Here is a 13,662-nt window from a genome sequence, read left to right as displayed (position 1 = left end):
CATTAAAGTACTGGCTGAAAAGGTGGAGACTGAAGCTTAAGTTTACAGCACCTAAACTTTTTGTACAAAATGTTGCTTAACTGGCAACACTTTTCTAACCAGATCTGCCCCAAAGAAACACCAAAAATTGACGCAAAAATTAGGAATAAATACTAAACTAGGACAAAAACAAATAGTAAGCATGTTGATTGTGCCTCATGTTTATTTTTTTTAATTACCTGAGTTTTTATGTTGTTGTTTGTTTTTTTATTTTTAGATAATGATCAATCTTAATTCAATCTTAATAATTTTATATTTTGTACATCAATGCATTCCAGACGGTAGATCATATGACAATATACCATGACGATTTTTGATTTATAATGTCTTTAGTTTTATATCATTTTGCAATAGTTTTTGTTTCATTTTGGTTTTTACATTGTTAATAATGAGTCTTTCATAACTGTCAAGTTGATACTAGATGTGTAGTTAATACCTGTTACAGCTATTGTTGATTGTGGTACAGAGTACAGTATTTGTGAGGGTTTTCTGAGCGGTTCTAGAAACTGGTTGGACATACAGAGGATGATGTCACGAGGTTGGAGTGTAATTTTTTATAAACCGAAAAAAACCCTTACTAGTTAAGCAACAATCGTGTATCCATATTGGCACGTTTCTATACATCCAGCTATGTTTCTATTCAACCCTTGCCATTTGAAATGTACGAAAAGTTTAGTAGTACTTAGAATAACACAGTGATAGAAGCGATCATCTTAAATCCTATTGACTCAATGGCATTTTTCAACTTTCTATTATTTACTTTCTTTTAGTTTAGTACCGAGTATTAGGACTGAGATGTCACCATATTGACACAAGCAACTTTCCAGACGATGCTGATAAAGCTGAAATTAAAAGATGTTGCAACATTACATAATGAGATCCGCTTAGTCATAATTAATATTATGAATTATTGGTGTACACTTCTTTGAAAATCATTGTATTTAATTGCAGCATGTCTATTCCTCGTGGACACACCAGCAGAGGGCAATACTGATCTAGTGATTAAACCGGAACTCTTGAAACACTATTATGTTTCTAAGGGACGAGTTAAAGAGACGTACTTCTTGGTTGACTTCAACACTAACAACAACAAAGGGAACTAAAGAAATTTGTCCTTTTAATTTTATTGCTGTGTTGTTACAGTTAAGGGATCTAATGGTTTCATACTAGAAGCGTTTATTGTTTATTGCACAGCTTATAAGTTTGGCTAGCCTCTTTTGCTAAGGTTAGCTTATGATACGTTAACAGTTTAACCGTTTTTTGTGCTTTAGCTGTGTTTTGTATTTTACTTTAATTGTTGCAAATTGAATTTCCCTGCAGTATCCGCCAGGAGTTCGTCATGAATGTGAATCAGGGGACGGTGGGTAGCGACCCGGTCATTCTGGCCACGGCTGGATACGACCACACTGTCCGCTTCTGGCAGGCCCACAGCGGGATCTGCACCAGGACGGTCCAGCACCAGGACTCAGTATCCTTACCCTGATATATGGAGGCTTACGCAGAATGTGTACTGTCATATTTGAATAATTATAGGTTATGACCATTTATAAATCTCAGGTTTTAAGTTCAAAGTTAATCAGATGTTATCTATAGCTTCTCACAAAAATCCACGTGAACGCAAAAAGTGCTTTTGTTTTAGTTCTGTGTTTATAGATCTTCTATAAACCCTTTAGGGTTTGCCACAGTGGGTTAATTGCCTTCATCTCACATTGTCCCTGGCCTCCTGTTTTGTCACACCAACCCTCTGCATGTCCAAGAATCTCTTCTGTGGTCTTCTTGTTTTCCTCCTGCCTGGCAGCTCCATATTCACACTACACAGGTCTCCTTTACACTATCTCTCTTCTGCATATGTCCAAACCATTTCAGCCTTGCCTCTAACCTGTCTCCAAACCGCTGTCTTTACTCCGAATGAATCTTGAAATCTTCATTTCTGCCACATCCAGCTCTGTCTCATGTCTTTTTGTCAGTGTCACCATCACTAAACCACACATCATAGCAGGTCTTACTACCATCTTATAAACCTTCACTTTCACTCTTGCCACCTTCTGACACTCATTCCCACATTCTCCAGCCTGCCTGCTCACTCTTTGTCATCTCTTGTGGACTGTCTTTTACTTTAGTTGGTTGACTTCAGGTATCTAAACTCAGCTACCTTCACTGTTATGGCTGTCTCTCTCTCATTCACACATGTATTCTGTTTTGCTTCTGCTGACTTTCATTCTTCCTCTCTCCAGACACTCTTCCACTTATTTAACTACAGATCACAACCTTGTCTGTGAACATCATAGTCCACAGAGACTCCGTTCTGATGTCATCTGTTCACCTGACAGTAGTACCCTGACCTTTAAATTTGATGAGCTGTAAAATATTATTGCAGCAACCTACATTGTCCACTTCCTTAACATTTACTCTCAGCAAGTAAATTCCCTCGAGGTCACACCTGACAGAAGTATGATTGCAGCTGCAGGTTGGTTACAATTTTCCCCACAATCCTTTTTCTCATTTCTCACCTTAATGTTACTTTGCTTCATAGTAATGTTTGCATTGTGCTTTCAAGGTTATCAGCATATCCGCATGTACGACTTGAACTCCAACAACCCCAACCCGGTCATCAATTACGATGGAGTTAGCAAGAACATCACATCTGTGGGCTTCCACGAAGATGGACGCTGGATGTACACAGGAGGAGAGGACTGCATGGCTCGCATATGGGATCTGAGGTACTGAAGGACAAGCTCACTGGTCTTTGTTTATTTAATGATCAGCAAACTAAACTCTGATCCCTGCCCTGCCTTGTAGGTCAAGAAATCTGCAGTGTCAGAGGATCTTCCAAGTAAACGCTCCAATCAACTGCGTGTGCTTGCATCCTAACCAGGTGAGACACTCAGTACACACAGATGAATCAGGTGAGGCTGTACTCTTGGTTACTATCTGGCCCATTTGCACTTAATGCCGAAGATTTCATTATGTTTTTTTAGGCAGAGTTGATAGTTGGAGACCAGAGTGGAGTGATCCATATCTGGGATCTGAAGACAGACCATAATGAGCAGCTGATTCCAGAGCCGGAGGTCTCAATCAATTCAGTTCACATTGACCCAGATGCGAGTTACATGGCAGCAGTCAACAGCTCGGTCAGTTGCCTAAAAGAATCTGCAGAACATGTGGCGCAGGATAATACATTCACTCTTTTATAGCATGTTATATTAATGAAAACCTTGTCCGTCCGTCCCCCGGCTGTCTTTTACAGGGAAACTGTTATGTGTGGAACCTCGCTGGAGGCATCGGGGATGAAGTGACTCAGCTCATTCCCAAGACCAAGATCCCTGCACACAAACGCTATTCCCTCCGCTGCAAGTTCAGCCCCGATTCCACGTGAGTGAACCTTTTTCTCCCATTTACCCCTCATTTCCCCACCGAAAATACGACTTGACATTTTGCATTCGTCGTCGCTTCCAGGCTGCTGGCCACCTGCTCGGCAGACCAGACGTGTAAGATCTGGAGGACGTCCAATTTCTCACTGATGACGGAGCTCAGCATCAAGAGCAATAATCCGGGAGAAACATCCAGAGGCTGGATGTGGGACTGCGCCTTCTCCGGAGACTCGCAGTATATTGTTACAGGTCCATACAGCAGCACACAGCAACACCAGATCTCTAAACTGAATAAGAGTTGTTAAAGTAAAACATTGCAGTCTATCTGAGGGCTGCAGATTTGAAATGTGGCTGTTTTTAAGATAAAAAGGACGTCTCATTTCTGATTTTGTCCTCATTTGTCATACTAACCCCTGCCCTGCCATTACATCTGGAATTATGTAAAAGGGGTTTAAAATGGTTTAAACATGGCTGTAAGTTTGTTCTCAGATTATGATTTTTTTTTTTAACTTTTAGACACTTTCATGTAAGGCTAGACATTGCTTTGTTTTAATTCTACTTTTTCACTCACTCCACAGCCTCCTCAGACAACCTGGCTCGCCTGTGGTGCGTGGAAACTGGTGAGATCAAAAGGGAATACAGCGGCCACCAGAAGGCCGTGGTGTGTCTGGCCTTTAATGACAGCGTGCTCGGCTGAGAAGGAGGAGGAAGCAGAAGGAAGAGATAATAGGTTGACAGACAGGAACTAAAGACTCTTATGAGGATGCCACTCATGTCGCGTATGTCAGCGCCAGTACAACAATCGACTCGGGGAAGCGGGCACAGTGGCCATCTCTGGCACATATGCCGAGCGACACAGCCAAAATAAAAATCTGTAAAGCTAAAATCTGTTTTAATGGACCTATTTTGTTTCCACAGACGTACAGAAAGAAATCTGTCAATGACGAGGCAGACATAATAGTTTGTTTTTTTTTTTATTCAAATTGCAAAACTCTGTTTTTACAGAGCGCTGTATTTATTGTAAAAAAGACCACATTAATCGCAGGTGCTTTGTGTGTGCAGCAGACTTGTTTAATCTCTTACATGTGCTATGTATGATTTATTTGAATAGCTGTTCTGTTCTTCGTCATGTGGAGGAGGACTGCTGAATAAATGGTGTACAGAAATGTCTTTATACCCAACAGGTTGTGTCTTTTATTCTCAGAACAAAACAGTCACGTTGTAACAGGAACGGTTACACACAGCAGTCCGTTACAGGACATACAGTTAGAGGCATTTACAACACAAAAGGGGGAGCGGGGGTTCTTTCTTCTTTAATCTCTGAAGCGTGCCACCAGAGAGGGTATTATACATGAAGAGAGTGATGATGGGGATTTGGCGATAACTGTGACAGCCCGTCTCCAGCTCAATTCTTTCTCGGAAGGAAGAAAATGGTTTACTGGTGGCTGTATGGCACAAAGGAAACAGTCAAAGCTTGCTTTTGTTCTTGAAGAGGGAGCCAAAAAAAAAAAAAAAGGACAACTTTGTTTCCCTGATCTTTTGCCGGGAGGATCGAGAGAGAATGCAGAGTCACTCTGGAAGGTAGTAGAAGCACACGGACACGCAGATGTTGCTGGGGAAGCAGATGTCGATGCAGAAGTAGACCAACCTCTGTTTGCCTGGGCCTGAGAAAATGAGAGGTCATGTGACTCATTAAAAAATACAAATTTAGATTCAAGTGTCACTTGAAAACAAATCATTTAGAAATGCAGTCATTTGCATGAATCATTCATGGTTTAAAAGCAGCCAGATTTAGTTTGGTGTTCAGAATGGGCTCACGTACATGCTGTTGAGGGAGCACACAGTAAAGTACATAAAAAGACTTTCACCCCGTGGAAAGGTCACATTAGGCCACGAATCAGGTTTCAGCCTGACACGCTGCAGCGTTGAGGAGCGGCCGCAGGGCTAATTGAAAAACCTCTCTGCGCGCAGGCTCCGGTGACCCTGACAAATGAGCCCTTGTGTGAAAACTTCAGCATAATTTCTGTTCTGTTCTCCCAATTTGTGACTCAGGTGTCTGGAAAAAAGAATCGATTCATAAATGAGTCTATGAAACTAGTAGGGAACAGTTCTGGGGTGGTTATAGAAAATTCCACTGTTTTCTGAATATTTAAGGGGATCATCATCAGAGTAGAAGACGCCGCGGTGCTCTTTGGTGCAGCTTTGTCAAACAGCATCAGAAATTGCTTTTTAAGCCGAATCTGAAGCGCTTGTGAAACCAGTTTTTATTTGTTCCAAATAAAGACACATTTCATCAAAAATCCAGAGCGTGGTCATGTATTTTGAAATGTACCTGTTCCTAAAGCACTTTAGGTCACCTTCTGTTGTTGCTGTGTGTGACAGTCAACACAAACCGGTTCAGACATTTTTCATGGTGCATGTTTGAGGTATATTCTTTCATATCCCCAAAAAATACTTTTCTCACCACAATTCAGTGAGCTACATACTGAGAGGATAGAGGATAGGATAGAAACAAAGTATCAATCCAGTACCGATACTAAAGCTGGTATCGATACTATTGATATTTGGATGTATTGATACTGATACTATTGATATCCCACCTCTAATAATGCAAAAAGATGTCACACAGTGAAAACATGAGGATTTGTTGACAACAGGTAAAATTCAAAATATATCAGCTTTGTTTTTTCACTAGTTTAACTTTGTTTTCTAAACCTTATCAGAATAATTGTAAACCTTTTTTAACTCAACATTTGACGTTTGAGCCAAAGCAGCCCCCTCACCCTCGGTCCTCCTGGTCCAGTGGACCGACCTGTCCTGACACAGGGCCTGGAGAGGCTCCTCCAGCGAGGACACATTCACCTGACTGGCTGCCAGGACTCCCAGGAACTCCATCTGCCTCTGGGTCTCATTCCCAGACAGCTGGAACTGGCTCTGCCGAGGACAGCACCGCAGTATCAATATCCACAACAAAGAGTTCTTATTTTCAGCGGAAAGTATTTTAATTACTGTGAGGAATCATATTAAACTCATAAAGGAGAAAAAGCGAGAAAAAAAGATGGAAACTTGAGCTCCTATTAGCCTGATATCTGCACTGATGAGGCCAACTTTGAATTTGTGCTCGCATTCACCCCAAACACTGTGCGTAATTGCGCCTCTTACAACTCTGATTGGCTCTGATAACAAACCGCTTAAAGTCCTGTTGTGCTCGAGTAGCTCACACAGCAACCAGTTTTCCTTTTCTGTTAAAAAGAACCAATAAGACCATTGTGCCTCAGCACAAACAAGCCACGTCTGCTAGCCCCAATGTCATAGATTAAATGGCTACAGCAGCTACGTTTGAATACACAGAGCCTGTATGAGATATGTGACACCATGAGACAGGATCACAGAAAAGCAGCTTCTGAGACGAGGAACTTGGGTATTGTGTAAAAAGATGATAAGAAGTCCCTCTCAGTTTACCTCCAAGGTCCCACAACTCATCTCAAGGTCTCCATTCAGCCAGGGCCAGCACCATTCACCTGATCATATTGTCAATTCATAATTAAGAATCAGATAATGACACAGATGAAAACTTTTTAAAGACTGGATGTCAGTGTTCAAGATCCAGGCATTTGTCAACAAGCAGATACACGCTGGCCCTTTAATGCATCAACCTGTATTTTAATCCAAAAAGAAGCGCCTTAAAAGTTGAAAAGCCCTCACACAGAGCGGCCATTGTGCCCAGGCCAGGGCTCGGGCTCGCTGCCGTAACCTCCTGTAAGAATATCCTCGGGCACGCCGAGGGGGCTGAAGGGATCAGATGTGCTGAGGAATTCAGCCATCGGAGTAACAGAGACAGACTATGAGGCTCTTCAAGGCGCTGTACACTTCACCTCTCTCTTTGTGCGGCGTACCCAACAAAGTCATGCAAAACCACCAAGTCCTGGCTCAGTGGTGCAGTGCACTGAAATGCCAGTTCACACATTAGTGCGGCTGCTACCTTAGAAACACCTGGCAGAGCTAAAAGGGCAACTTTTTCTTAATATGCCTGGTGCACTTTGATGTCTCTCGTAATGCAGTAATGCAGTGGGGAAGACCATATTATGTAACATATCCCCTGCCCGCTACCTTGCGTGCCGACTCGTGGAGGACGGAGTTCACATTCTTGTAGTCTGACTGCTCCATCTTTCTCAGGAAGCAGCTCTCCTGGCTGACGGGCTTGTAGCAGATCAGACTCTGAAACACAGAAACACATTTACCCATCATAACTCGCAGATGTTCCCCCTTTTTTCTAATTATTCAGAGTAATTCAAGTCATCTGGACATACATGTTTTATATCAAAGAGCACAGTGGACGTCTGATTCAGCGACGAGGTCACAGAGAAGGTCACCAAGTCATTCTGCTGGTCAACAACTGCTGACTGGTTGATAAGCGCGCCAGTCTGATCTGAAACAGTGAACCTCACAGTCTGCAAAGGCTGAAAAAACAGAGATTTGTAAATCAGAAGTTGGAAAATGTAAACCAGGGCATGATAAGGGAAGGTGTGTGTCATACCTGAGTGTGAGGCTGAGACCTCCCGAAGTGCCCCGTCAAACCCAGGGCGAGGATGGCCAGGAGCAGGCAGGCTGAGAGGCTGACCCAGAATGCCTTGTGCGGGAAGTGGAACAAAGGGGACTCCTCAGGGCCCCCATCCTGAGAACACATGAACCAGCAACAGGCTTTAAAAAAACCTATTGGATGGTTATTTGGGGTATTTAAATCCCAGGCTGTGGCAGAACAGGAACCCACCCAGCAATAAACTTGTAAACTTGTAATACAACAAAAGTGGGGTCTGTAAGTAACCAACATACCCCAGCTATTTCAAATCTTCCATCTTGTCTGTAACGCGCTTACCGTGCACTCTTCTTCCTCCAGGCAGTTTTCTGAACGCTTCCAGCACCTCACCATCGCTGTGTCCCTTGGCGGCTCCTCACTCGGTCTGCTCCCTTCTCGTAGCTACCGGCATGGAGCGGTGGTCATGACCAGCACTGGACTGAGACTCGGCACACCTGAGCGGCTTCTCTTTTCTTTGTCCTCACAAACCTCACACCTCCCCCTCCCCTCATCCCCTCCTCAGGTCTCACAGATTCCCTCCCCCCAAAAACCGGGGAAAAAAAGTCACGCTTCACCCAAAACTTCCTAACCTCGCCAAACTCAATTTCCAAGTTTTGCCTTCCAGAAATTACCTTCATTTTTTTTTTTTATGTCTTCTCTAATGTGGCTTAATACGCCTCTTTAACATGATCCATCTCTTTATTGCCCCTGTCCCCCCACTCCTTTTCCCCCTTGCTCCAACATACACTTACACGAGAGGAACTGGCTTCTCCCCAACAGTCCAAACAATGGACAAAGAGGTAAGGCAGGCACGGGCTGGGAAGCCTCTCTCGTCAGGTGAGGGGTGATATGCTGCCGCTGGTGCTGCATCCAGCCGATGACAGCTCAAGGTGACTGAGGACTTTGAGAGAAGCTCTAAACCTAAAGCAACGAGGAAGTAAGTATGTAAGGTTTGTTTATATAGAGCTTTACAGGAAGCAAGGTCACAAAGTGATTTACAGAATAAGATACAACAACTAAAATGCTACAAACAGATACAACTAACTAAAGGCATGCCATCACAGGTGGTTCTTGAGTTTCTTTTCAAAGGTATGAACAGCATCCACAGGAGTTAGGTTCAGGAGTAAAGGAGTCTATCTATATCAGCTGTGCACAATCCTCACTGAACAGAGATTGTGACTAATGACACCAGCTGTCAGCCAAGGCAGTAAATTATAATAATCAAGGCATCTACCGCACCGTCTGCCTGGTCCAAATGTTCCACTGTTGAATGCTATCAATTATTAATACTGTTACTCATCCAGGGTAAGGATTTAGCAGAGGGGGCATTTCTGGTTTTAAAAGGAGCTACCTTATTTAAAACAGTGATCATTAAAAGAATGCACAATTGAATTTACATGGCTGTCCAGGGAAGGGGAAAGGCATTATCAGTGTTAAAAACAACAGAAAACCTATGTGCAGAAAGATGATAAAAAATATTTTTCTGTATTTATATGTTAACCAGTAACAGGATTCAAATCGTAAGTGAATAAAAAAAGAACACACAAGTGGCCAGAATAAATGGACTTGATGTTCAGGCCTAGATTAAAAACAGCATGTAAAACGTGTTCTTTGTTGACACACTGTGAGTTTGACACACTGCAAAAGAGAGCCAGAGATTAATAATAACTAATGGTGAAATAAAGAGTGATTTATAAACACATTGAGTGAAAAAGAAACACTCAGTGCATCATGGGAGCCCCCAGCAGCCTAGACCACTGCAGCATAATTAAAGGAGGGTTCAGGGTCACCTTATCCAGCCCCAACTATAAGCTTTATCAAAAAAGGTTTTAAGTCTAATCTTAAAAGCAGAGTGGGTGTCTATCTCACGAGCCCAAACGGGAAGTTGGAGGCTCTGCCTCCTATTCTATCTCTAAATAGCCACAAGTAGGCTACCAGTCTGAGTGAAGTGCTCTACTGGGGTGATACAGTACTATGAAGTCTTCAACAAAAGATAAGGCCTGATTATTCAAGCCAGTGATAGGAGAAATATGCTCTCTTTCTAGTCCCTGTGCATGCATTTTAGAGATGTTGTGCAAATGCATGAAAACAATTCGTGTTTACTATGAACACTGAAGGACATGTCCTGGTCAATAGTCTATCAAGCTGATGAATTTTGCTGTAGTATCTTCTATATGAAAATTAAAACCACCCAAAAATAAGAAGTTTCAACAACTTTAAAAGTAATAATCAGGAAATCAGTGAATGTGTTGAAAAACAAGAAACATGAACCAGGCAGAGGGTATGGTAGATCATGTAAAAATAGTTTATTTTTGAGTTTAACATGTGTTTTTTGTATATGATACTTACCCTTAAGGAAAGTCAGACATTTTTTTAAAATGTTAATGTGATTGTTTTATGAAGTAATAAATAACATGACGGATCCAAATATTACTCTTGCACAATCCCTTGAATCTAAATGCAGATATCGGAACATTGTGTTGAGGTCTTAGAATACAGAACAAACAAAGCTCAAGTTCAGCGCCTTTCAGTCTGCTTTTGTCCGTTGGAACAATGATGTAAACCTTATTACTAAACTGTTGACACTTCATGTGTGCTCACCTCTCTTCCAAAGTTTGACTTGTAGTTGCTCAAGAGGTTACATTGCATATCTGGTGAGGGCCTTTATAGTTCACTGACATCTTCTTTTTAAAAAAAGAAAAGGAACACACTCATTTTTGCAGCGTAACTTAACGCTTAAATACATTGAAAAAAATACTGAGGATTATTGTTCTCACGCTGTTAATAATCACTTAAAACATATTAAAATTAGGTTTAGCAGATAAAATAAAATATAGATATATATAGCTTTAGTCTCCTGTCCAAGCAGGTAAGTGCTGTTACAGTACTGAAGCAGCAGAAAACAACACAAAACAAAAAAATTCCCTTTTTAAAAGAAAAAAACAAAACAAAAAACACTGGATCCTGAGTGTTGTGCAGGTTTCTCAGTCTCATCCCTGCAAAGCTGGAAGGAGGTCCGCGATGCTCTCCACATAGTAATCCGGCACCATCCCCTGCCTCTCTGGGCAGCCACTTTTCTGATGGGCTTCGGCATCTGCCACAGTGCTGACCCCCGTGAGGGTTAGAAGGGTCTTCAGGCCGCAGTTGGAGCCCAGCAAGATGTCAGTGTCCAGACGGTCGCCGACCATCAGGCAACGGTCGGCTTTCACACCAAACTGGGAGGCCACACAGTCGAACATGAAGTGGTTGGGCTTCCCAACAGTCCGGGCCTCACGCTGGGCTGCCGTCTCAACGGCCTGAAGCAGACAGCCGGTACCTGAGGGTTAAGAGTGACAGTCAGTAGGTGAGGTGACAGTTTACTCTTTAATCCAACAGAACAGGTCTGTTCAGATTGACAGGAAAGTCAAAAATTGAAAATAAATTGTTGCCAATACACTTAAAAGCCTCTATTCAGGTGTTCTAACATCTGTTTAGGGTTAAACACGGCTGAACAATAAATCCCTTGTGCTGACATCACCCTGAAAACAGTTCTGTGGATTATCTGGCCTAAATAAAAGCAAATAAAAGGTTTTAAAAATGCGTTAAATGGAACAAAGTGCAGAGTAACTGTTTACCTGCGACGGCCTTGCCTCCTTCCAGGGGCAGCCTGGTGTCCCTGTTGGTCCCCACAAACAGACAGCCCTGCTGGGTCAGATACTGCATGGCTCGGTTCAATTTCATGTAACTGAAATGCTCATCGAAACCGACCACCACCGCCTTCACCTCGGGGTCCAAGGTCACGTTGGCCCAGTCAATCGGCTTTCCGCAGATGTGGTCGGGTCCCACCCCGGTCTGCTGGATCCCCACCGCCTCCAGCTCCTGCCTCATCGCGTTGCTTCCTATCAGGTACACTTTGCCCTCCAGCTCGCAGACCGTTTTCAGGTACATAGCGCAGCAGTACGCGGTCCCGAACACTTCATCTTCCGTCACGTCGAAGCCGAGTGCGGTCATTTTATCGGCGTACATTTTCCTGGACTTGGTGCTGTTGTTAGTGACGAAAAACACCCTCTTGCCCTTTTCCTTGAGAAGGTTTATGACTTGAGGCGCTCCGGGAATGGCCTGGTCCCCCCGCCAGATGACGCCGTCGCAGTCGAACAGGATGCTGTCCACAGAGTCCAGTAGCTGCTTCACCAGAGCTCCACTCAGCCGGGTGCATTTTGACACAGACATCGGGGAAGACTGCGGTGAACGGAGCGTGAAGAAATGTAAAAACGGGAAGCTTACTTACTCAAGTAAAGTAGTAGCGCTATGTCAGGAGTCAAAGAGGCGAGTTGTAAATGTTAACCGTTAATAACCGGTCAAAACAACCGGTTTTGGTGTGCTGTGTGAGGAGCTCCGGAGAAGCAGGCTGACGTTCTGACCGCCGAGTGTTGCATCAATGCAACGACTACTTCCGCACCGGCTTAAAGTGACAGGAGCCACACACTAAGAAGTCCGGTGTTGTGCCAAAAAGTGATTGTCTGCCAAAAACTGATTTCCAGTATTTGCCAAAAAGTGATTGCTCGTATTTAAACTGCTATAAGTAACTTGTTGGGCTATAATATGTGAAACATATGTCAAATGCATCCCTCATGGATGACATAAAGTCATCTTGAGCCACAAACAACATTCGTGTAACAAGGTAGAAGCCGCAATCAGTTTTTGGCAGTGACTTTTATATAACCTTTATTTATCCAGTTAAAAAAAATCTCATTAACATTAAAAATGTCTTTTGTAAGAGTAAGTTGGCCAAGAGGACAGCAGAAATGGCAGCAAATATTACAATATTTCTGTAAAAATATTTTAAGTGGGGATAAAGGACCGGATTGGTTATAATGTAAGTACAATAGCAGAGAGTTGTAAAGATACTTGAAAAACAGATATTGTTTTAATTCTCTATATAACCCCTTTGTAAACCCTGTTCACCGAAGTCTATTTACGAACATACGTAAAGATATTACACATAAAAAATACACAGAAACATTGGAAATCAGTTTTTGGCAGACAATCACTTTTTGGCACAACACCGGTCAAACTTCCGCTTTGATAAAATTAAAGTAATAAAATATTTTTTCTTTTTCTTTTTTAATGAGAAGAACAGGCGCTTTATGATGGTGTGAATAACTTAATCAGCAAACACATTTGTTTTCTAACCCACCTTCTGATTTTTTTTAATTGCTATGTTACTTTGTATCGTGGTTTAATAAAGTTTAAGAAAAAAAATCAAAACACTGGATGCTGACGATCAATGACGATCCACAGTTGTTGTGATTCAGTGAAAGTTGTGTGGTGGATGTCAAACATGTAGCCTACTGGTGCACTGCTTTAACCTACACCAAACACTTTTAAAATCCTCGGTTTAAAGTTAGAATGTCAAGCGACCCCCCCCCCCCCCCCCCCCACTGTGTTCTTACCGGGTTTTCCATGATGGCTGGAAAGCTATGCTAATGTAAATGTTTATGTAGCTTCACTGATTCACCTGCAGATACAGAATGGTCACATGTCTGTCTTTACATTACAAGTGATCACGCGCGGTGAGTTTCAGCCACCAAAGAGTCCATTCAATTTTTGTTGATAATTTAATTGAATCTTGTTTTTTATTAAAAAATATTTTCATTCCAAGTCTTTATAGCCTATAACAAACTTACACAACAGAAG

The 13,662-nt window shown here is 42.4% G+C and overlaps 3 protein-coding genes across 8 annotated transcripts; 1 reads left to right on the top strand and 2 right to left on the bottom strand.

Annotated features, from left to right (window-relative positions):
- The first annotated feature begins 1,062 nt into the window (after positions 1-1,062).
- Positions 1,063-4,591, top strand: mlst8 (MTOR associated protein, LST8 homolog (S. cerevisiae)). 3 transcript variants are annotated; one of them, XM_012922157.4, is made up of 9 exons: positions 1,063-1,181; positions 1,360-1,507; positions 2,455-2,506; positions 2,597-2,759; positions 2,839-2,914; positions 3,018-3,170; positions 3,287-3,411; positions 3,496-3,659; positions 3,989-4,591. In XM_012922157.4, exons 1-9 carry the CDS (start codon positions 1,069-1,071, stop codon positions 4,105-4,107), a joined length of 1,113 nt encoding a protein of 370 aa, XP_012777611.2. In that variant the 5' UTR covers positions 1,063-1,068; the 3' UTR covers positions 4,108-4,591. The 3 variants fall into 3 exon arrangements, with proteins under 3 accessions (XP_012777611.2, XP_004562358.1, XP_004562359.1); XM_004562301.5 differs by having other exon boundaries at positions 1,070-1,264; XM_004562302.3 differs by lacking the exon at positions 1,063-1,181 and having other exon boundaries at positions 1,271-1,507.
- bricd5 (BRICHOS domain containing 5) lies at positions 4,577-9,178 on the bottom strand. 4 transcript variants are annotated; one of them, XM_076887300.1, is made up of 6 exons: positions 9,032-9,178; positions 8,287-8,907; positions 7,948-8,085; positions 7,721-7,870; positions 7,521-7,628; positions 4,577-5,074 (listed from the first exon to the last, which is right to left on the bottom strand). In XM_076887300.1, the coding sequence occupies exons 2-6, from the start codon at positions 8,338-8,340 to the stop codon at positions 4,724-4,726; spliced, it is 801 nt and encodes a 266-aa protein (XP_076743415.1). In that variant the 5' UTR covers positions 8,341-8,907; positions 9,032-9,178; the 3' UTR covers positions 4,577-4,723. The 4 variants fall into 4 exon arrangements, with proteins under 4 accessions (XP_076743415.1, XP_076743416.1, XP_076743414.1 ...); XM_076887301.1 differs by having other exon boundaries at positions 8,287-8,388; positions 8,739-9,171; XM_004562303.4 differs by adding an exon at positions 6,194-6,344 and having other exon boundaries at positions 4,835-5,074; positions 8,287-9,162.
- A 1,090-nt stretch (positions 9,179-10,268) lies between these two features.
- pgp (phosphoglycolate phosphatase) lies at positions 10,269-12,428 on the bottom strand. The gene is made up of 2 exons (XM_023153388.3): positions 11,601-12,428; positions 10,269-11,302 (listed from the first exon to the last, which is right to left on the bottom strand). Exons 1-2 carry the CDS (start codon positions 12,193-12,195, stop codon positions 10,977-10,979), a joined length of 921 nt encoding a protein of 306 aa, XP_023009156.1. The 5' UTR covers positions 12,196-12,428; the 3' UTR covers positions 10,269-10,976.
- Between the last annotated feature and the right edge of the window lie 1,234 nt (positions 12,429-13,662).

The sequence above is a fragment of the Maylandia zebra genome, linkage group LG8 (assembly GCF_041146795.1).
Source record: "Maylandia zebra isolate NMK-2024a linkage group LG8, Mzebra_GT3a, whole genome shotgun sequence".
Taxonomy (NCBI): Eukaryota; Metazoa; Chordata; class Actinopteri; order Cichliformes; family Cichlidae; genus Maylandia; species Maylandia zebra.
Note: the sequence above shows the minus strand (reverse complement) of the source record. Positions and strands in the feature narration are given on the sequence as shown.